Raw genomic sequence first — 22,518 nt, 5'->3', positions numbered from 1 at the left:
ACCCTGTGTTTAAAGGTGCAGTCCCATCATACCCTGTAGCATCTTCCCTTTCAACCCCTTCTATTTTTGTCACATATTTGTTTTTATTGGAAGGCTAGTTTTATTTTTTGCCTCTATTTTTACATTCCTTCATTAAAAGTATTTTTTTAAAAAGAGAGGATCTTGCTCAGTTGTCCAGGCTGGAGTATGGTGGTGCAATCACAGTTCACAGCAGCCTCGAACTCCTGGGCTCAAGCGATCCTCCTGCCTCAGACTCTCAAGTAGCTAAGGACTACAGGCACACACGACTGTGCCCGGCTGTTATTATTTTTAGAAATGGAGTCTCACTATTGCCCAGGCTAGTCTGCAACTACTGGGCTTAAGTAGTCCTCCCACCTCATTCTTCCAAAGCTCTGGGATTATAGGCATGAGCCACTGTGCCTGCCAGAAATATTTTTTTAATTACAAAATAAAGCTGCCTCCTTGTAAGAATCTAAGCCATATGTACTGCTTTAACGGAAAGCTAATTTTCTCATTTATTGATGTTTCTTTTAGTAGATTAAAGTGTTGTTTACATTTTAAGGTAATATAAGAATGCATGGTTGAGGTAAAAACCTCAACAAAGTAAAAGTATAGGAGGAAAATTACGGATGTCCGCCTCATCCTACCCCAGCTTCACGCCCACCTTGGCCCTGAGATGACTGTTGTTTCTAGATAAGGGGACCCTTGGGAATGTCATCGTAGACCCACCCCTCAAAGCCATTGCTGAGTCATGGGGACGTGCCCCCTTTTGATGACAAGAGCATGGACTCTGGGTCAGGATCAGAAGGCCGGCACTGCTGTTGACCTGCTGTGTGACCCTCAGGCATCCTCACATCCTCTCTGATCCTGGATGACCTCCTTGGCAGGCTGGCCCAGAGGAGAACTGGGATCTGGGCTGTGAAGTCCCTAGTGTGAATCCTGCAAACAGCCCAGGTGACTGTGTTGTGTGGTGGTCTTGGCAGGTTGGGGACCAGATTCTAGAAGTGAATGGGCGGAGCTTTCTCAACATCCTACACGACGAGGCGGTCAGGCTGCTTAAGTCGTCTCGGCACCTCATCCTGACAGTGAAGGACGTCGGGAGGCTGCCCCATGCCCGCACCACTGTGGACGAGACCAAGTGGATCGCCAGTTCCCGGATTGGGGAGACCATGGCGAACTCGGCAGGGTCTGGCCACTCTGCTCGCTCCAATCTCCAGACCCCAGGGCCATTTCTGAAAGCCAGTGATAGCTGCCTCCCATCCCTCCACCGCCCTGGCTCTCCTCTCAGCCTGCAGTCCCCACACCAGGGCCCTCCATTGGCAGGACATGACCTGGGCACATCCCTCTCCTCTCTTGGCCTCAGTTTCCCCATGGAAAGCTGAAATACACCATCCAACTGTCTCATTCTTTATTTGTCCCCAAATTACTTAACTCATTCTATAGACCTTAGTTGCTTCATCTAAAAAGTAGGGACCGTAACGCTGCCCTCATCCCAGATCTGTGCAGATGAAAGAGAGGGAGGGAAAGGGAAGGAGAGAGATGCTTGGGTTTATTTGGCCAGAGGCCACCAGGTTGGATCCCATGAAGAAATCTGGGTGAGAGGGTCTTAAAGTCATAAACTGAGATCCAGTTGCCAGGTGGCTGCATAGTTGCCAACAATGTAATGTGCCACCTTTTGATCTTCATCAGAAATCTCAGCCTGGTTGGCCCCCTGGCCAAATACACCACAGAGCATCTCTCTCTCTTCTCTTTCTCTCTCTCTCTCTCTCTCTGTGTGTGTGTGTGTGTGTGTGTGTGTGTGTGTGTGTGTGTGTTGTCTGTCTCCCCCTTCCCTTCCTTTCACCTGCATAGTATTAAACATTTTTAAAGTTACTTGCCAACATCTAGAAAGATACCAGATGTTCTATTAAAAAACTGTATTTCTGGATGCTTCTTAAAAATCAGGAAGTCTGGCAGCCTGAGCCCACATGGGCTGGAGCTGAGTCGCACCTGCAAGTTGCATCTGGGATCTCCAGTTCACTGGCCCCTAAGCTCCTGAGGGTTGGCCTGACCCTGAGGTTGCCTGTCAATCACCATTTCTTCCCTCCACTCCTTGCGTTACCTGCCTGGTTGTGCGGGGTTGGCAACGACTCAGGAGCCCACCTCAGGTGGTTTTGGAGGTGCCATCCATACTGCTGATTGGGAGGCTGGACGCTGCCAGTCTGTCAGGAGTTTCATTTACCCCTGAGTAGCCCCCAGACTGAACTGGCAGTGAATGGAGGCCACGATGCATGGTTCTCTCAAAGCTTTGTTCTTCCTGCCCCAAGTCACCCTGTCCCTTGCCCACGCCCATTTGATCTGCTCAGATGCACAACTGGAGACGTGTGTCTTTCCCCACAGGTTTCTTGGCGATCTCACAACAGAAGGAATAAACAAGGTAGGGTATCCTCTAAGGGGTATTCTCTGCTTCCTCACAGCTCCCTGAGTGAGGAGGTCTGGCCAGCCAGAGGGTGCCGAGTGACTTACACTACCTCATTCCGACTGGGCAGCCCCTTATCTGCCCACCCCCCATCCCACTTATCTATGACTGACTGCTAGGTTCTGGGCACCATCCCTGGCACCAGGGTTGATGGCAGTGAACAGAGCAGACCAGGCCCCTGCCCTCATGCAGGTTATACTCAGTGAAGGAGATGTAAAGACAAAACAAATTCTAATTAAGAAAGATAGTACTATCAAGGCAAAGTGCTGGGGGTTATGAGCGAGGGTAACAGATGAGACGCCACACTTAGACGGGTTGGAAGGGCAGAGGGGGAGTGGCATGGCCACTCAGCTCTAGAAAAGCTCAGAATTCCTGAACTTTTATCTTTCTGTCTTGCAGCCAGGATTTTACAAGGGCCCAGCCGGCTCCCAGGTGACCCTGAGCAGCCTGGGGAACCAGACGCGCGTGCTGCTGGAGGAGCAGGCTCGGCACCTGCTGAACGAGCAGGAGCGCGCCACCATGGCCTACTACCTGGATGAGTACCGTGGCGGCAGCATCTCCGTGGAGGCGCTCATCATGGCCCTGTTCGAGCTGCTCAACACCCATGCCAAGGTGACCCGCACCCTGCCTCCCAACTGGCTTCAGCGTTTCCAGGGCTCTGCATCCTGCCCTGCCCCTGCTCCTTTGCTGAGAACCTACAAGGGGTCAGGCCTGAACTGAACCCTGGGCAGAGACCTGGGACTGAGGCAGCCTCCCACCCCCGGGAAGCTTACAGACTCCTGGGGGGAAACAGACATTTAAAGTGCTCTGTGTTTGGGGCCCTATCGCAGTGGCTTCCAACGCTGGGTGCACAGAATTACCTGGATTGCTCTTAAAAGCAGTGCTCGGGCCCCATCCCAGGCTGGTTAACGCCTCATATCTGGGGATGGGAGCCAGCCATCAGTCATCTTCACAAGCCCTCCAGGTGACTGTGCTGTACCACCAGCTTTGAGAACTCTGCTCCAAGCTGTTTGAGGTCCGGGAACTGTACAAAGGGAGAGGTGGTGAAATCCACTGGGAAGGGTTATGTTTCGGAAGACTTAACAGAGGAAATAGGATTTGGAGACGAGTATTGGAAAGGGTATTCTGAGTGGAAGGGACGGACAGCCAGAGGCTTCGTGGCATGAAATCTTACAGTGTGTCCAGGGAGTCACAGCCACGTGTGCTTGCCGAGGAGTTGACAGGGAAGCAGGAGTCAGATGATGCTGGGCCTGGTGTCCAGGGGACGGTGTTTGGCCTTTCCCTTGAGAGCACTGGGGAGCCAGACAGTTAAGGAGGGAGGCAGGGTCAAGTTTGCATGCCAGTCCTTTAGGGGCAGCAGGGCCCCTGTTCCACCTTCTGGTAGCGCTTCCTGCTGAGTGCCCCTTTTGTCCCCGCCTCCAGTTCTCACTCCTCTCTGAGGTGAGAGGCACCATTTCCCCGCAAGACCTAGAACGCTTCGACCACCTGGTGCTGAGGCGTGAGATTGAGTCCATGAAGGCACGGCAGCCCCCAGGCCCCGGGACTGGGGACACCTACTCTGTGGTCTCCTACAGTGACACGGGTTCATCCACAGGCAGCCACGGCACCTCCACCACCGTCAGCTCGGCCAGGGTGAGCTTCCCCTGCCTTGTCCCTGGCTTAGTAGCCAGGACAGAGTTAAGATGCTGGCTTTGGAGTGAGACCAGCCTGAGTTTGAATCCCAGCACCAGCACTTACCAGCTGTGTACCTTGCCTCTCTGAGCCTCAGTTTCTTCCTCTGTAAAAACCTAATAGTTGTTGAATGTCTACTGCATGCCAGGCATGGGCTCTCGGGGACAACAGGTGAACAAGAGAGATGTGGCCCTGCCTCCTGGGGCTTGCAGTCTGGGAAGCTGGGGGAGAAAGGTAAAAAAAAAGTAGGTAATTAGGCAAATAGAAAAAGATCATGAGAATCCTTGGGAATGCCTCTGGCATGGTGCCCACTCCCGCTGGGCACTCAGTAGATGATAATGGGCGTGGTAACTTGGACTGTGATTTTTATTTTCCCCAAGAGGCCACTCTTTTGTCTTTGGAGCCCAAGCCCAGCTTGACTTTCTTTTTTTTTTTTTTTTTCGAGATGGTGTCTTGCTCTGTCACACAGGCTGGAGTGCAGGGGCATGATCTTGGCTCACTGCAACCTCCACCTCCCCAGTTCAAGCAATTCTCCTGCTTCAGCCTCCTAAGTAGCTGGGATTACAGGTGCCTATCACCACGACCAGCTAATTTTTGTATTTTTTGGTAGAGACGGGGTTTTGCCATGTTGGCCAGCCTGGTCTCGAACTCCTGACATCAGGAGATCTGCCCACCTCAGCCTCCCAAAGTGCTGGGATTACAGGTGTGAACCACCATGCCTGGCCCCAGTGTGACTCTCTTGCAGACTCACCAGCCCCCCAGCAAAGCATCTGACCATCTCAGGGTATGGTTCTGCCCCCTGGATGCATGGAGACAAATGAATCCCAGGAGGCCTTTGCAAGGACGGGGCAGGAGGATATGCCTTGTTACCTGTCTTGGGAAACAACTGGTTGTTAAGGTCCATGCAGTGGAAAAGTCCGGGCTGGAGGTCAGGAGAGCTGGCTTGGCCCCATACTCTCCTCTATGCCCTTGTTTCTCACCTTTAGGTCATTCATCACCACTCTTCTATGGAAAGGGAGTGGGGAGAGTAATGTTTCTTAAGCAGGCGGGTGCTCCCAGATGCTGAACTGAGAGCTCTTTCTGGAGTAATCTCAGACTGGAGGCAGATACACTGTTAGCTGTCTTGTTAAATGGGAGAGCAGGAGCTCAGAGGTGTGCAGTGATGGCCATGGTTGCAGACTCAGGTGGTTAATGAGTGAGGATGAGCTTGCAGCCACCAGGAAATGGCCCGGGAGCATGCACCCCTCTCTTTTGCAAACTCCAACTCCTAGTGTGTCTTTTCTTTAGCCCTGGGGTTCTAGGTTTCTAGGGGTGATTCCTTTATACTCTTTTACCTCTATCCCTCCCATCCTGAGTTGCCATCATTTCCAAGGGTGCTCATCCCCTTCCTGGGATGTCCCCACAAGTCTTCCTGCATTCCTCTAGGGCTGGACTTGGCTGCAGCAGAGGCAGTTTCATGTTCTGGGACAAGCAGATCACTTCTGGGGCAGGGAAGAGGCTGTCCTTCACCCCACGCTCTGAGCACATACTTTGATATGGCATTTAAGTGGGGATCTGGTTTAAGGGTGCAGGTCCTTGGCCTGATGACTGTTTCTCTCCAAGGTGGGCTCCACTGAGATTGGCCTTGATAATGTTCAGGCCTCAGCAGCCATGAGCCACTGCTCTAAAACCTGGGAAACTGCAGACTGTGCTTCTGCAATGGTCCCTTTAGAATCAGAGATGAAATATCCAGTGAATGGGGTGGGATGTGTTTTGGTCTGGGAGGCAGGAAGTCTAGGTTTGAGCCCCAGGCTTTCTGGTCTTCAGTTTAAGGATAAAATGGCCTGGGGTCCTTGCTGGCTCTGACTTCAGCAGCCCGAAGCCCTGAGGGCAAATCAAACTGGAGTGCCAGGAGTCAGGTGACTATCTTGCCTGGCAAGGGCTCTGGGCAGGGGTCAGGAGCCCCCAGCTCGGCACTGGCCCACAGCAACCTTGTCCCAGCTCAGGGGGCTCTCCCCTACCTGAGAAGCACCATCTGGGGCCAGTCCAGGTCCCAGCTGTGGAAGTTGGCCCTGCTTTGCCAGAGGGGCTCTCACTGCAAATTGGGGCACCCTGGGGAAGGCAGGCCTCAGAAAGGCCATAGGATGGTTTTATACAGGGAGTTTTTTGGGACAGATGAAAAGAATGGTCCTGAAGGTTTTCCCCAAGTTTCTGAGATGGAAAGGACTCAGAATTTGTGACTGTGAAAGTCCATGGCCCACCAGGTGGCACATGCATGTCAGGATTAGGACTTACCTAGACCAGGGTGAGCTCCTGGAAGTGATTCTAAGAGAAAATTGTGCAAGCAGGAAAGGCAGCATGGAAGGGGCACTTGAGCTCGCGGTGCCTTGGTTTCCTCTTTTGCAGAGGGGCAGTGATACTACTTCCCCCAGCTTGTTGGGAGGATTAAATGAGAGGATGCCTGTGGGCCCAGGGTGAGTAACCTGCTAGTACCAGCATCCCAGAAATGCTGGCCACACCCTGAGGGCAGGTGAAGCCTCGGTTCTTTTGGACCCAGCCCCACCTGGCTGGAGAAAACTACCTAGAGATTGCACCGAGGGCCTTGGGGACTCGTGGAGGGTCTGGAAAGTGCTAGGCTGAGGGACTGCCACCACCCCTCTGACCTTCATCCCACCCAGGTACCCTCCACATGCACAGTCCAGAGCTCCCTTCCACAGATTCAGCTTCTCTGACATCACAGGGCTTGGGCCTCCCTGAAGTCCAGGCCTTCTCCAAGTGAGGCTTCCAAACAGGGCCTTTCTTGAAGCTCTGCCTTTCATTAGCAGGTGTGACCTCGGACAATTCACTTCCCTTTTCTGAGCTTGTTTCTCTATCTGGGAATAGGGATCCCAGCCTTGCCCCAAAGTAAATGACTGTCTCCTGAAGGCAACATAGCAGGGACAAATGTCTTTTCTTTAGAGCAGTGGGGACTCCCGTTTCCTTCAAGGAGGCAGGCAGAATGAAGGGATGCTGGTCATGGTAGTGGGGTCTTTCCCTCCCCTCTCTCCATTATTCCTGCCCAAAGCATTCAAGGTAAATAGAAAGGGGGTTTGGAGAATGTGTGGATTTTGCATGTGCGTGTGCGTTTGTGCGCTTGGGGAAGGGGTTGTTGCTGCACCCACCCATTCCCTAATATTTATTTGATGTATCTTTTCTTTTTGCCTTTTGCTCATCCTTCCTCCCCAGGAGCGGCTGCTGTGGCTTATAGACCTGATGGAGGTACCGTCCTTCCTGCCGGTGGGGACTGTGGGAGTCCCTTAACCAGGGGCTGGGGTAGGGGGCTGTGGCCTTTTCTGCCACCCCTGTATGTCTGCACACAGTCGTGGTGGGGACCAGGGGTTCTTATTGGTGCTGACTGTCTTTCCAGGTCATCAGGTTTCCTGAGCTCTGCAGTGAGAATCCCCTCCATTCAAATCCCAGCTCTGCCACTTTCTTGCCATGAGACCTCGGGAAGTGGTTTCACCTCTCTGAGCTCAGTTTTAGGATCTGTAAAATGAGGATGGTAATTTCTGTGCCTTGATGTTGAAAGACCCCTTGGCCTTTGCATATGCCACGTGCTTTCTGTCTGGAATGTTCTTCTCCCCACTTCATATGACCTGACTGTCTCCTATGTGTGCTTCAGCCCTCAGCTCAGAAGCTGCCTCTTCCAAGAAGACTTCCCTGATCCTCCCAAGGGGAGTGACTTTCAGGCCATGGCTCCTCTTGCCCCCGGGCTTCCTTTGGTCACAGCTCTTGCCTCATTATGTCCTATTATAAAAGCCTGTACAGGTCTCCCAGTTACCCACTGTGACTGCTGACTGCTTGAGGGCAGCGATCGCATGTGCAGTTACCGTTGAGTCTCTATCCCTAGTGCTCAGCACAGACCCTAGCCCATAATTTGGGCCTTTATTAATAACAATAGTGGCTGAGATTTGTTCAGTGTTCTCTATGGCACTGTGGTAGTGCTTTCCATTCATATCTTCTTTGACCCTCCCAGGAGCTAGGAGTTGTGAGTACTGCTGTGAGCCCCATTTTACAAAGAAGAAAACCAAAGCTCAGAGAGGAGAAGGAACTTGCCCAAGGTTGCACGGCTAGTGAGTGATGGAGCCAGGATTCAAACCCAGGCCTGCTCGACTCCGAGCTCTGCTGTTATCCCTGCTATCTGGCTGTGATTCTTCCCTGAAGGATCTCACCAGCTCCCTGTTAAGCATCATCTCGTCATCTATCTGCGTCTCTCCTCCCTTCCTCCTTCTTGTCCTTCCTTTCTGTTAACAAATATTGAGCACTTGCTGAGTGCTATGTACAGTTTGAGGTGCTGGGGATACAGTGGTGAACACCAAAGAAATCCTTTCCACGATGGAGTTAACAGAGCAGGAATGCCAGGTAATACACAGGATATAGATAACTGAAATACACAGTAAGCTAAATGATGACAAGTGCTAGGGAGAAAAATAAAGCAGGCAAGGGGGACCGGACCAGAGAGGGGTGGGGTGGTTAGGGAGTGACCCTTGAGTCAAGACCTGCAGGCGGTGAGGGAGAGAGCCATGCCCACATCTGGGAGAAGAGCATTTCCAACAGAAGCAGCTGCATGTGCAAAGGCCCTGAGGTAAGAGCGTGCTTGGAGTGTCAGAGAATTCCAGGCAGTCAATAAGGCCAGAGCAGAGGGAGTACAGGGGCAGACGTGCTGAGGACCTTGACTCTGAGTGAGATGGGAGCCCTTGGCAGGTAAAAGCAGGGAACTGATGTGGTCTGACTTCGATTTAACAGGATCCCCCTGATTATTGAGAATAGATAAGGGTGGGTTTGTACCAAGGCGAACTGGTTCATTCCCAGGCCAAGAAGGGCATGGGAAGGTCATGCAGCCTGAGTTGCTAAAAATGTGATGATGGGTTCTGCAGGCACCAGCTCCTCCTGTGGCCAGGTCAGCCCCTGCCCTGTTGTCTCCTGGGAACCCCTCTTCTCCCCACCCCCACACACAGCAGGCCTCAGATAAGAGGCACTGCCTTTTGCTCACTCTTCCTCCTCAGGAGCGGCTGCTGTGGTTTATAGACCTGATGGAGGTACCACTCTTCCTGCCGGTGGGGACTGTAGGAGTCCCTTAGCCATGCACACCCATGTTGGCTGCATGTGTGGCCAAAGGACAGAAACCTCCTCCACCTGGAAGCCCTCCTGCAGAGTACGCAGGGCACTGGGACCCATCCTAGGAGTCTAGACCCCCACACTTGTACTCCACTCTGTCTCTCCCAGGCAGTGTGCTCTCAAGAAAGCCCCTCACTCACTCTTGGCCTCAGTCTCCCCATCTGTACAATCATAGCAGACCACCATGGCTCCTCCAATTATGAGAGTCTTCTCTGTGTCAGGAAGTGCTGGAAAATATTTGGGGGAGGCACAGCAGGGAGTGGCAGCTCTGTGTTCCCACCTCTTCTGTGTATATTTGAACAAGGACTGCAGCATTCCTCCAGAGAGAGAAAAAGCTTGAAATAATCACCTTTATTCACCACTAAGTGCCACTGTGTGGTCTACAGCACCACATATTAGTAAGCTTTTGCTGCAATAATGCTGAGTAATAACCCCAAAATGTGGGCAACAATCCAAACATAACATGGCCAAAATCCCGTCCTGCATGGAGCTCACACACTTCTCATATCTCCGCTAAATCACTTGTCACATTGCTTTAACCTCTTCGTGGGTTTCCCTTCCCCAGTAATCAGGGAGTGCTGGTGCAAAATGGAGGCCCAGGAAGTGTGGAACAGAAACTGGAAGGAAAGTACACACTCCCCAGCCACCTGCAGGATTATCTTCTGCTACGTGGCCTTCTAAACATTCGCCTCCCACATCGTAGGAAAATGTTCTTTGTTCTAGTGTTCAGATGGGCAAGATGACATCAGGTGGCTGGCTATCGATGACTGAGATGCCCCAGACACTGGCCCCAAGTGGAGCCAGTTTCCATTTAGCCTGAATTCCTCGGATCATGCTGTGCAGTTATTGATCCCAGGTTAAATGTGGCTCATTCTGCAGCCATTTCCCCTCGAAGCAGACACAGTTGATCAAAGGGAATCAGATCCAGCTTTCCCCCATTCGCAGACCGTGTTGATTTTCCATTTTTCTAATAGAGAACCAGCCCTGAGCATTTTTTGCTGCCTTCACACAATATCATTTCCCCCCATAAAGATTTTGGCGGGGAAAGCAGAGTGAAAGAAGAAAGGCCTGCCTATTATTTCTTGAATTCTTCATCTAGTGCCAGCATGCCTGTGGCAGAGGGGCTTAATTGCACAGATTCTGGGATCCTACCAGCCGGGTTCTGCTCTCCAGAATAGTAGCTTTGTCACCTTGGGCAGATGACTTGTGTCTTCTGGGCCTCCGTTTCTGCATCTGTACAGTGGGCTGATAAGACCAGCTGTCTGTGCGTTGTTCTGAAGATTCAGTGAGATCAGGAGTGGATATGCAGGTGTGGAGTGTGGAGGAGCCTATTCTATTTCTACTCCAAAGGTTGGAAAAGGGCCCTGTATTAATCCGTTCTCACACTACTGTAAGAAACTACCCGAGACTGGGAAATTTATGAAGAAAAGAGGTTTAATTGACTCACAGTTCTGTAGGCTGTACAGGAAGCATGGCTAGGGAGGCCTCGAGAAACTTAAAATTATGGTGGAAGGTGAAGGGGAAGCAGGCACATCTTACATGGCTGGAGGTGGAGGAAGAGAAGGGGGAAGTCCTACACACTTTTAAGCAACCAGATCACATGAGAACTTACTCACTATCACAAGAACAGCAAAAGGGAAATCTGCCCCCATGATCCAATCACCTCCCACCAGGTTCCTCCCCCAACACTGGGGATTACAATTCAACATGAGATTTGGGTGAGGATACAGAGCCAAACCATTTCAGGCACTGCAGAGCATTGTAGAGAAAAGGGGATCGGAGAGGTCAAGGCCAGCCTTGTACTCAAGGAGCAAACGCCCTTGAGGTCAGGAGGCAGCAGCTGGAATTTGCCCCGGACTTGACCTCAGGCTTTTTCCACCTGGATTTGAGAGAGTTTGTGCTCCAGCCCTGTCATATGCCTGGAAGGAGGCTCCTGGCACCTGCCCAAGGATGCTGGGGACAGGATCCCTGCCCCTGAAGGCCTTACTGTCCTTCTTCCCCCCTCTTGTCCCCAAAAAAGAAGGCGAATAGGGGGCAGTGGGTGTGGCTGTCAGTGCTTCTCTGCATTGGCCTCTTATGGCCTCTGTGCCTCCCTCCTTGTCTGCAGCACAGTGAGCTGGGAGAAGCTCACGCCTGTCTCAGGCCCCTCCAGCTGCAGGGACCCCTCACTGTCAAGCCAGCTTTTTTTCAGAAACAAGTAGAAAACTGTCAAAGGGCCTTATTTCTCCTCCTGCATCCTGACTTTGGTCCAACCTGGATGGATTAGAGAATCCTCCTCCATCCATGACCGGGGTAAGAGAGGATCTCCATTTATTCCTTCACTCACACGTTCAGCCACTCCTTCTTCTATGCAGCAGCCTTTGTGGAGCATCTCCTGCCTGTCAGGTGCTGAGCCTGCCCTCTTGAAGCTGATCAAGCCTAGTGGAGGAGGCTACCTCAACTCAAATCATCTCCATAACTCACACTCTGATAAAGCGGGCTGAGGGGTGGTGTGAGAACATACATGGGCCCTGACCAGTCCAGGGTACTTGGGGAGAGAGGTTGAAGCTAAGATCTGAAGTTGTTGGCTACAGCCAGGCAATAGATGAGGTGAGACAGCTGAGGAGCTGGCCGGGCATGTCTGAGGGCCCTGAGCAGGTTGGCACATGGCCACTCAGAAGGATGGAAGGAGACCAGTAGGGCCGGAGTGTCAGGAGTGAGGGGTAGAGGGGCGAGAGTCAGGAGCGGGAGGCATTTGTGTTTAACCCTAAAACCATGGGATACTGTGGAGAATCTTGAGTGAGGATGTGATGTGATCCTGTTTGCGTTTTTTGTTTTTTTTTTTTAAGAGATAGGGTCTCTGTTGGGGTAGCTCACTACAGCCTTGAACTCCTGGGCTTAAGTGGTCCTCCCACCTCAGCCTCCTGAGTAGCTGGGGCCACAGGCACACATGCTGCCAGGCACAGCTAATTTTTACATTTTTTTTGTAGAGATGGGGGTCTCACTATGTTGCCCAAGCTGGTCTCAAACTTCTGACCTCAAGGGGTCCTCCTGCCTTGGCCTCTCAAAGTGCTAGGATTACAGGCGTGAGCCACTGCACCCAACCCTCTGTTCACATTTTTTAAGCTGCCTCCTCTGTGTGGAGAGAGCCCAGAGGTGCAAGGTGGATGCAGGTGACCAGGAGAGGCTGTTGCTCCTGTCCAGATGACCTCCTATCCCCCACCCCAGGAAGCTGCTGAGTGCCCAGAGAGGGCACAGCAAGGATGGTGGGTGTCTTCTCCTTGAGTAGAAGAGCCCACTCCATCCCAGGGAGGCCTCAGCATGTGCCCCCTGCACCTTCCAGAAACATCAGTTTGCCCAGAGGCATTAAAGCCTCTCAGGCCGGCCACAGCTTTACCTGGAGCCTGAATAGGACCATTCCTTGCAGCCAGTGCTTTGCTGTCTCTGTAGCCGTTTATGGAACACCTGCCTTCCCCTCTGACAACTTGGGGTTGCTGGAAGCTCTTTCCACCAAACAGAGCCAAGCCCATGGAGGTCAGAGCCTGTCTGAACATGGGCTGGCCCCTGCTGCCCTCTGAGTGAGGACTTGCCAAGCTATCAAAGGGGAACTTGGACAAAACACTGACTTAGGACTGGGGGTCTTCCTCATTTCTGTGCCATAGACCCCTCTGGCAGGCTGGTGAAGTCCTGGGACCCCTTCTTAGAATAAAGCTTTAAATGTTTGAAATAAAACACAATACATAGGATGACAAATTGTATCAGGAAATACCTGATATAATTTTCAGAATATGAAAACACCATGTAAAACATGCTACTTTAGGACAGCAGTAACAGGATTGAGCAGTGAGTCAGTAACTGCTGTAACTGTGAAGCCAAGAAGTACATAAATGGAATTTTGTGACATCTGCAGCAGCTGGAATGTGACGTGAAAGATGAATGCTCTCTGTGGGTGACCATGACCAGTTCCTCTGAGGCTTTGTTGCTTCTGTTAGCAATGAAAGGAAACGTGGCCTTTCCGTTAGAGGTTAATGGAAATGAAGATGTAACAGTTCCCCCAGCCAAGTTCTCGGGTGCCTGCATTCCCTCCCAGGAGCCCTGGTTTCCAGCCTTATCCTGAGGGCTCTGCTTGCCTTAACCTTCTAGAGATTCTGGGTCACTCTCTCTTTCCACTGACGTCCTTTTCTTCAGACCACAGGGAGGGAGGCGTGGAGCAGGTTTCAGCTTAGCAGGAGGAAACGTGGTCTGTTCATCAGGGCACAGGCCTCGTTACAAGGAGGCAGTGACTCCTGCCCCATCTCAGGAGGGCTTCATGCAGAAGCTTCCCAGAGAGCTCCCTAATGTGATTTGGTGGTGAAATATGATAGCCAGAATAGACAGGCTGGTAGACAAACACAGTACTGGCCCAGTGTTGAGGTTGTTCTCGTGATCTCAGCCATACCAGCCAGTGCGGGGCCCAGTTAGCTGCTTTCAGGATTATTCTCTCCCATTCTGCACCTCTGACCTTTCCCTTTGACCCACAGACTTACACCCCTACCCTGTGCTTGGAGAGATTGCGGGTCCAGTGATCCCCCGTCGCCACCTGCATGACTGACATTTCCAGGGTCTTGTCCCACAAATCTCTGGCTCCCTGGCCCCTGCCCCTTCACTCTGGGGAGCCCTGCTTCCCCCCCCCCCCAAGGAATGCCAAGACTTCCTGGCCCTCCCCGGCTCACATCCCTGTCCCTCCGTCTCCTTACCCCCGTAGCCTTTCCTGGGGTCACAAGCTCCTCTTCCCAGCTTGCCCTGCTCTTTTCTTTGCTTCTTCAGTTTCTCTACATTGCTCTCCGCCTCTGCCTTTTCTGCTGAATCTTCTGTTTTCTCTCTTTTCTGTTATTCTCCCTCTGATCTCTTTCTCCCTCTGCCTTTATTTCCCTTCCTGTCAGCAGCCCCTTCAGGCAAAATCTAGGCCCCCACTGGCGAATATCCAGAGGCCTTTGTGACTCAGTGCCTCAGTTTCCCCACATACGGAATGAAGGAAGAACCACTCAGCCTTAGGCCTCTGGTGCATTTTGGGGTGGGGGTTAGGGGACCCTGTTGGCTTGACAGAAGTACAGAAGCCCGACGAACAAAGAGCTGGAAATAGCACCTTTATGTAAGAGCCCTCCCGTTGTAATGAGAAGGAGGCCTAGAAACCCGGAATTGGGCTGAGGGGAGGAGAAGGGCTAGGAGGGAGAAGCTGCATTTTGCTGAGGTGGCCCCGGGGTGCCCAGGCGGCCTCAGGCTTTGACGTCATGCAGGGGAGCCTTACCTGCCCCTGAGTCCACCCCGCAAAGGTTGCCCCTCTTCATTTCATACCCTTACAGTTCCCCAAGACCACACTTCTGTGATATCTGGGCCCTGATTGGGCCAGCTCAGGAAATAAGGGGTTCTTTTCTCTGAAAAAAGGGGAATTTGCTGAACTGCCACAGGTTTGAGGAAGGAGGTGGAAGAACAATGGCAGCAGGTCATCTTGGCTCTTATGGGAAGCAGGTTTTTGTCGGGGATATGGAGTCAGGCCTTGAATAGAGTTTAGCTTTCTGCCCTGTCCTTGCTGTGTGACCTTGGACAGGTGACCTTCCCTCTCTGATCTTCAGTCACCTCAGCTGTAGAGTGGGTGGAGGGTCCCATCTGAAAGGATTAATGGAGCCGCCAGGTCTAGGCCCTCACTGAGGCTCTGGCCTCAGTGGGTACAGGGGGAGGGGGCCCAGGTGGCTGTGATGTGTGTGGGTGGTGGCGAAAGTGAACAGGCCCAGCTCCTGCATGAGCTCTGACCTTGAGCCTCCTCTGGAAGCTCAAGCAGAAACGCAAGCAGAAATGCCGTTCCGCAGGCGTTTCTGCTGACGCATCCCCCGGGGTTCTTAGCCGGCTGTCTGCAGCTATTTCAGATGCATAAGGAACATGGCTCGGGGACTCGGGACTCCTGAGCGTCTGGATTCAGCAGATGGAGTCTGGCAGGGCTGGGCTCCGAGGGCTGGGCTCCGACCCGTCTGCCATTTGCTCCACTTCAAGCCTCCCCGACAGGGCTGGATATTCATCCCTTGTCTACCCCTCACCCTCCCAACCCTCCACCTCCACCTGCCATGTCCCCAGGATGCAGTTAGTAGCAGGGAATGAGGCTGAGGCCAGGGCCAGCTATGGCTGCCTTCTCTCTCATTTCCAAGAGGGTTGCTCATGGGGACCTCAGGTTCCTATGACATCAAGGCCCTGTCCATTTCTGGGGTTGGGATAGTGCAGCATGGGCATTGGGGTGACCCAGACCCGGGTTAGAAACCTGACCTTCTGTAGAACGGTCAGATAACCTTGGACGAGTCTCTTCCCTCTCTGAACTTCAGGCGTAATCGATGTGACAAGGGACAGTCCTAGTGCCTGCCTCACAGGGTCATTGGGAGGATCAAATGAGATAATATAAGTAAAACACCCAGCACGGGGCTTGGCACACAGTAGGTCCTTTGTAGTTCTCTAATACCCTTTCCAGGAAAAAGTCACACCCTCCCTGAGCTTCCCTGGAAAGTCATGGCTGCCTGATAAGAGCTTCCTGCACAGCTGAATGTGCAAAGCCCTGGATGCGCCAGAGCAGGGCAGGATCCCATGGCATTGGTCCCACCATGTACTGTCATCTGAGCCCAACCCCAGCTTCCCCCAGGATCAGCTGCAGGTCGAATTCCTGGGGCAGGGGGCAGTGGCTCCACCGGAATGTGGCAGAGGCTCCCCTTGTCTTTGCTGTAGATACCTCTGAGGCTCTGACCCCTCTCTGTGCCTCCTGCTGACACCAGGGCCATGAATGTTGAGCCTGAGGAAGTGATTGCATGTCAATCACTGCCTCACTGTTCACCTTAACGTGCCTGGCTGGACTACTTCCAGGGAGCATTGGACTCATTATGGTCTTGGAGGAGGGAGGTGGTGTGAGAGGGCTGCCATTCCTTTCCATCCTAATTGTCATATGGGCCAGGACACGTCTCGCGGTTCATTCTCTTGCTAGGGCAGATTGCAAGGCCTCCCAGTCTCCCGATGCACGTAACAGTCACCTTCCTCGTACATTGTGCCAGGCCCTATTCTGAGTGCTTTGTAAGTGTTAACATGTCCACTGCATAAGGCAGGTATTGCTGTTAACCTATTTTACAGAGGAAGGATTTACCCATCATCACTCAGCTGCAAGTGGCAGAACTGGGTGTGAGCTCAAAGAAGCCTCAGAGTTGGCAGAGCCAGAACCAGTGTCACTAATCAGTGAGTGAGAGAGCAGCCCAATCACCCTCCCCCTTTTGAAAGAATCCCCCCAACCACCACATACCGCCCTTGCATCACAGGGGCTGTCAGCAGCAGCTTCCTATGAGGCCGTGTGCAGTTAACAGGTCAGGACCAAGGTTTGTGTGTAAGCCTCAACTTTGTGGGGAAATGGGGGCAGTTGCCCCTGCCTGACTCTGCCCCTGAAGCATCATGGGACCAGATGAGGAGCTCTGGGTTTGCAGGGCTCTGACCCAGCAGGCCCGAGCCGGCATCTTGTGGGTCGAGATGGGGATATGTGTGGCATGACTGGCCTCTCTCTGGTATGGCGTCAGGAGTGCCTTCTGTCCCCACCTGCTGCCTTGGCACTCACTCAGACATTCATTACTGCTCACTGCAGTGACCTGCAGCACCACCCCTCTTAACTCCCTGCCTGCTCTGGCCTCCTCCAGTGATGGCTAGAGTGATTGATTCATTCATTCATCCTGCCATTCATTCACGGATTCATCAGTTTGCTTTGTAAATATTTATCCAGCAGCCACTGTTCTGAACACTGAGGAGAGAGTGAGGACCGAGTAGTTGCACGTCCTGCCTTCTCAGAGTTTATATCCTATTGGGAGAGACAGACAGTATGCAAAGAGTATAAAGTCAGATGGTGATAGGTGTTACACAGGAAACCAAAGCAGGAACAGGGGATAGACAGGGATGGGGGTGGGGCAGTGCTGTTTTAGACAGGGCTCCTCTGGGAGGGCCTCACTGAGGTCTGAACTAAACAAAGTGAGGGAAAGAACCACAGTGTGGTGCAGAGCGAGAGCAGCAGGTGCAAAGGCCCTGGGGCAGTAATGAGCTCGTGATGTTGGAGTAGCAGGAAAGGGCCCGGTCATGTAGGCACAAGGAGTGGGGTTTGGAACTTCCTCCAACTGAGATGAAGAGGCCGTTGGGGGTCCTGAGCTGCAGAGAGACCTGACATATGTTTCCGGCATGACTCCCTAGCTGCTGGGTGGAGATGGTGATCAATGAGAAGGAGAAAAATAAGGTGGAGTGGGATGAGGGGAAGGTTATGATTTTAGCTGAGGTGGTGAGGGTACACCTTGTCGAGGAGGTGGACAGGTGGGTTAGGTCTTGGAGGTGAGTGACAGCATCCCTTGTGGGTGGATAGCTAAGCAGAAGACTTGCAGACAGAGACAACAGCCAGTGTGAAGGCTGACACATCCGTGGTGTTCCAGCCTGGTTGGAGAGGATGTGAGCAAATGGGATCTTTGTAGAAGGCAAACTTGACCACATCTCCATGGCAACCCACTGCCCTCAGGCTTAAATGCAAGAGCTCCATGCTTGATTTCTGTGGAGCTGCTTGGGAGTTCTCAAACATCCTATCTCCATTCCTGCTTTACATCCTTTCCTCTGTCTGAAACACCTATCGTTCCCTTCTTTGCTCTGGTCACTCATAAGACCTAGCTTTGAGTTGTGCCCCGTCCTCCAGGAAGCCTTCCTTGATAACCCCTCCCCCGATTGCATTATATGCCTGTGTTTGCCCGTTGGGTGCTCTCTCTGCAGTCTCCCTGTTGCTTGTTTGCTTGTCGACCCCATTGTCTCTGAGCTACCAATGGCAGGGTTGGTGTCCCACCTCCTCTGTGTCCCCAGCCCCTTATCAGCCTGGAGCTTCAGAGACTGCTCAGTACTGATGAGCACTGCACTTGAGACCTCAGCCAAGTGTTGATGTAGCCAGGAGGGTCCTCCAGAGAAAGGGAAGCAATCAGATATACTATATTTATTGTGTGGGATTGGCCCACGCAATGATGGAGGTTGAGAAGTCCCTTGATCTGCCATCTGCAAATTGGAGGCCTGGGAAAGCTAGTGGTTTTGTTTTAGTCCAAGTCCAAAGGCCCAATAACTATGAGCTCCGGTTTCTGAGGGAGGAGGAGATGGATGTCTCAGTTCTAGAAGAGCGTGCAAATTTGCCCTTCCTCTGCCTTTCTATTCTGTTCAGGCCCTTAGTGGATTGGATGAGGCCCACCCACATTGGGGAGGGTGAGTTTTGCCCAGTCCACCCATTCAGATGCTGATCGCTCCTGGAAACACCCTCACAGACACACCCAGAAATGATGTTTTACCAGCTATCTCGGCATCCCTCAGCCCAGTCAAGTTGACAACGCGAAGCTAATCATCACAATGGTGGAAGCTCTTTTACATTCTGGGCTCTGGGGCCGAGAGAACTGGCCCCCTTAGCCCTCAAGAGAGCCCAGCTCAGAGAGGAGCTCCGATGGGCCCCCCATAGATGGCCCACAAATGGCCTTTTGGCAGCCCAGTGTTACTTAAGGGGGCATTGGGTTTCTTCTTGTGAATTGGGAAGGGAAGAAAGAAATAGACGTTTTTTGCAAAATAAGGTCCATTTAAACCTTAAACCACCACCTTGGGATTAAAACCATTAGAATTTTAAAAAGGGAGAGACTCTCCCCATCCACTTCTCTCTTGCCATTTTCACACCTTCCTGGGATGCATCAGCAAGTGGTAGAGAGAGGCCTTGGCTTTTGGAGGCATGACTGTGGAGCCCAGCACTCGTGGCCAAACCCAGGAATTCCCAGCCCAGGCTAGAGACGCCCCAGCATCTCTGGCAGTTCAGGGGATGCCTGAAAGTGACCAGAAAGTCCCAAAGAAAACTTAACTTCAAAGTGACCAGCAGGCAAATTGACCTTCATTTTAATGGGTAAAGTGAATTTTGATGAAGTGAGGTATGTCAGGGCTCACATGAACCACATGGAGGTGTCCTAAGACTTCCTCAATTTTGGTGTGCTGGAGAACAAACCAGTTTTCCCTTCTTAGCTTCTGTTTGCTCACTTTGCTTTCTCGTCCATTTCTAGAACACTCTGGACCTGGAGGAAACTGGCGAGGCTGTCCAGGGCAATGTCAACACCCTCCCAGATGTGTCTGTGGTAAGGCCCTGGCTGGCCCTTTGGTTCTGCTCTCCCTGGTGTGCTCAGGTCCTGGAGGCTCTCTCCTCTCCATGACAGCCACAGAGAAAGGGCACAGGGTGGCGAAGGAGACAGAGGCCTCTGCCATGAGCTCTCACACCCAGCTACAGGTCTGTGCATGAGCTCACCATTCTAGTATCTCTAGCAGGCACCAGGATCGCTTGCCTCTGGTGACTTCAGGTGGGGCCGTCAGGCTGGCTGGCCACAGTATGACTTTGACCAAGTTTCTTAGCTGCTCTGTGCCTCAGTTTCCCCGTCGGTAAAGTGGGGATGATGATCATAGCATACCTACCCCATAAGTTCGTGGCATGGAGTAAATTAATTAAGTAAAGCCTTTAGGACGGTGCCTGGAAGGCTGTTGGAGCTGTGCAGGTGTCTGGTGTTGACCTAGGCAGAGGGGAATGGTCGTCACAGTGCCCGTAGCTGCCCCTCGCTGTGTACCTGCTGTGGTGCGGGCACTGTGCTAACAGTATTCACATGGCTTTTGACATCACCACGCCACCTCTGCTGGGTAGGTGTGCTTTTCCCCATTGCCCAGAGGTGCACTCAGAGAGGTGTTGTGCCTTGCCCAGGGCCACACAGCACCCCAGCCCATGTATCCATCTCCTCCCGTCCATTCTCTCTCCAGTCCTTTCACACCTCTTGCCTCTAGTACTCAAGATCACCCCCTAAAAAGAAAAGCCAAATAAATGCATTTTTTATATTTCCATCCTCTTCATCCTGTCTCTAATGAAGTCTTGTTCCCTGTGACAAGCTCTGGCTGATGCCAAGAACTTCAGTTCCCAAAGGTAATGATGCTGTCCCCAGAGACACCCGCCAAGATCCCAACGCTTATCAGCTGCCGAGATGCAGGGGAGAAGTTTTCCACTCAGGTGTTGCATTATTCAGAGCAGCGTGGCCAAGAGCAGTTAGAGTGGGGACAGAATTCCAGCTGGGCCTGGCACCACTCAGCTGCTCGGCCTCCCCTCTTCCAGGCGTGATGGGTTCTGACTCCTTCTCCGCCTGTTGGGTCTTTTGGCAGGATGATGTCAGATCCACCTCCGAGGGGCTGTCAAGCTTCAAACCACTGCCTCCCCCACCACCTCTGGCCCAAGGCAACGACCGCCCACCAGGCCAGCCAAGGAAGTTGGGGAGAGAGGACCGCCAGCCGCCTTCCTCCACGCCTTCCTGCTCGGGCACTGTCTTCTCAGCTCCACAGAACCGCAGCCCACCGGCGGGCACCGCACCCACCCCAGGGACCTCCTCTGCACAGGACTCGCCCTCTTCCCCCATCTATGCCTCCATCTCCCCTGCCAACCCCAGCTCCAAGAGGCCACTGGACGCCCATCTGGCCCTGGTCAACCAACATCCCATCGGCCCCTTCCCGCGGGTCCAGTCACCCCCGCACCTGAAAAGCCCCTCTGCAGAGGCCACAGTGGGTGGGGGCTGCCTTCCGCCCCCATCGCCCTCTGGCCACCCAGACCAGACAGGCACAAACCAGCACTTTGTCATGGTGGAGGTGCACCGCCCCGACAGCGAGCCAGACGTCAATGAAGTGAGGGCGCTGCCCCAGACGCGCAGTGAGTACAGCAAGGCCAGGCTCTGTGGTCCTTGGGGGTCCCTGTCCTCTCCGGGTCAGTCTACCTGATGACACAGTGAAGGGTGAGACCAGCTACTTGTTGAGGGGGCTCAGGGCCAGAGTGGCGAGGGGAGTTGGAGACCCCAGTTTGAATCCCGGCTCTGCCACTGACTAGCTGTGTGACTGTGGACAAGCTGCCATCTACACCTTGCTTTCCCCATCATAAAATGGAGATAACAGTGACAGTCCTGCCAGGTTGCTGTGAGTGTTGGGGCGCCTTCTCCAGCTCCCCCTACGCTGGCCACCCTGTGTTCACCAGGAGGACTGAACTCGTGGAGGGCAGGGGTGGCTTCTCTTCCTGTCCCCGACGGCCTGGCCTGGAGTATCTGCTGGGGGGAAAGGTGGAAACTGAAGTGGCAGTCTCTGGACCCCTGGCAGGTCTAGGGTCAGGGTGCAGGAAGAATCTTGGGGAGGCCAGCTGACGCTGTGCCCCGGTTTGCTAGAGGACATGGGCTGGGGGATAGAGGGAAGGGCAGAGCCTGCTTCCCCGCCCTGAAAGCTGTGGAGCTCGCGCCTGTGAGTGAGTTGGGAGCATTTTGTTGGATTCTGCTGCCATCTTGTGGCTGCAGTGATACATAGGCCCCATAGGACGTTCCCTGAGCACCTGCACAGACCAAGATGCAAAATGCAGGGCCCTGGCTCTCGCAGCCTAGTGAGGGGAGGCAGCTGAGGGAGAGCAGGCAGCCGTGGTGAGAAGACCCAGGGCTGTCACAGATGGATCACTGCTGTCTCTGGATCTGTCACTGAGCTGGACACGCAGGGATAATAAGAGCTAACAGCCGTACTAACAATAAGCACTTTGTGCCAGTGTTCAAAGGGCCTTGCCTATAGTATTAACTCATTTAATCCTCCCAGTAGCCCTGTGAGGTTGGTACTATTACTATCCCCATTTTACGAATGAACAAACTGAGACGTGGAAAGTAGTAATTTCTGGCTGGGTGCAGTGGCTCATGCCTGTAATCCGAGCACTTTGGGAGGGAGGTGGAGACGGGCAGGTCGTTTGAGGTCAGGATTTCGACCTCAGGAGCCTGGGCAACTTGGTGAAAGCCCCATTTCTACTAAAGACACAATAATTAGCCAGGTGTGGTGGTGGGCACCTGTAGTCCCAGCTACTCAGAAGGCTGAGGTGGGAGGACCGCTTGAACCCGGGAGGCAGAGGTTGCAGTGCGCCAAGATTGCACCACTGGACTCCAGCCTAGGTGACAGAGTGAGAATCTGTCTCAAAAAAAAAAAAAAAGAGAGAGAGAGAGAAAAAGTAGTAATTTCTAGCTTACCAAGAGAAAAAGAGAAATTCCACCACACCTGGCCTGAACCCCTGCACGGCCGCTACCTGAGCCGAGTGGTGGGCACATGCCCTCCAGCCACCAGTCAACCCACGCTGCTTCACTATGTGTATAACAGCCGGGCCCCTGAGTTTGAAACCCTAGGTTAAGAACCCACACCCTGGA

The 22,518-nt window shown here is 52.9% G+C and overlaps 1 protein-coding gene across 4 annotated transcripts in view; it reads left to right on the top strand.

Moving 5' to 3' along the window:
- WHRN (whirlin) overlaps positions 1-22,518 on the top strand; it is a 104,499-nt gene that overhangs the window by 79,207 nt on the left and 2,774 nt on the right. For 3 of the 4 annotated variants that reach the window (XM_030817690.1, XM_030817689.1, XM_030817688.1), the window contains 6 exons: positions 984-1,186; positions 2,380-2,416; positions 2,858-3,070; positions 3,881-4,090; positions 19,342-19,413; positions 20,474-21,011. In XM_030817690.1, the coding sequence (XP_030673550.1) occupies positions 984-1,186; positions 2,380-2,416; positions 2,858-3,070; positions 3,881-4,090; positions 19,342-19,413; positions 20,474-21,011 (1,273 nt within the window). The remainder of the gene's footprint in view (positions 1-983; positions 1,187-2,379; positions 2,417-2,857; positions 3,071-3,880; positions 4,091-19,341; positions 19,414-20,473; positions 21,012-22,518) is intronic. The other variant, XM_030817691.1, reaches the window with a different exon arrangement.

The sequence above is a fragment of the Nomascus leucogenys genome, chromosome 8, assembly GCF_006542625.1.
Source record: "Nomascus leucogenys isolate Asia chromosome 8, Asia_NLE_v1, whole genome shotgun sequence".
NCBI classification, from domain to species: domain Eukaryota; kingdom Metazoa; phylum Chordata; class Mammalia; order Primates; family Hylobatidae; genus Nomascus; species Nomascus leucogenys.
The sequence above is the reverse complement of the archived record's forward strand: the minus strand, read 5'-3'. Positions and strand labels throughout refer to the sequence as shown.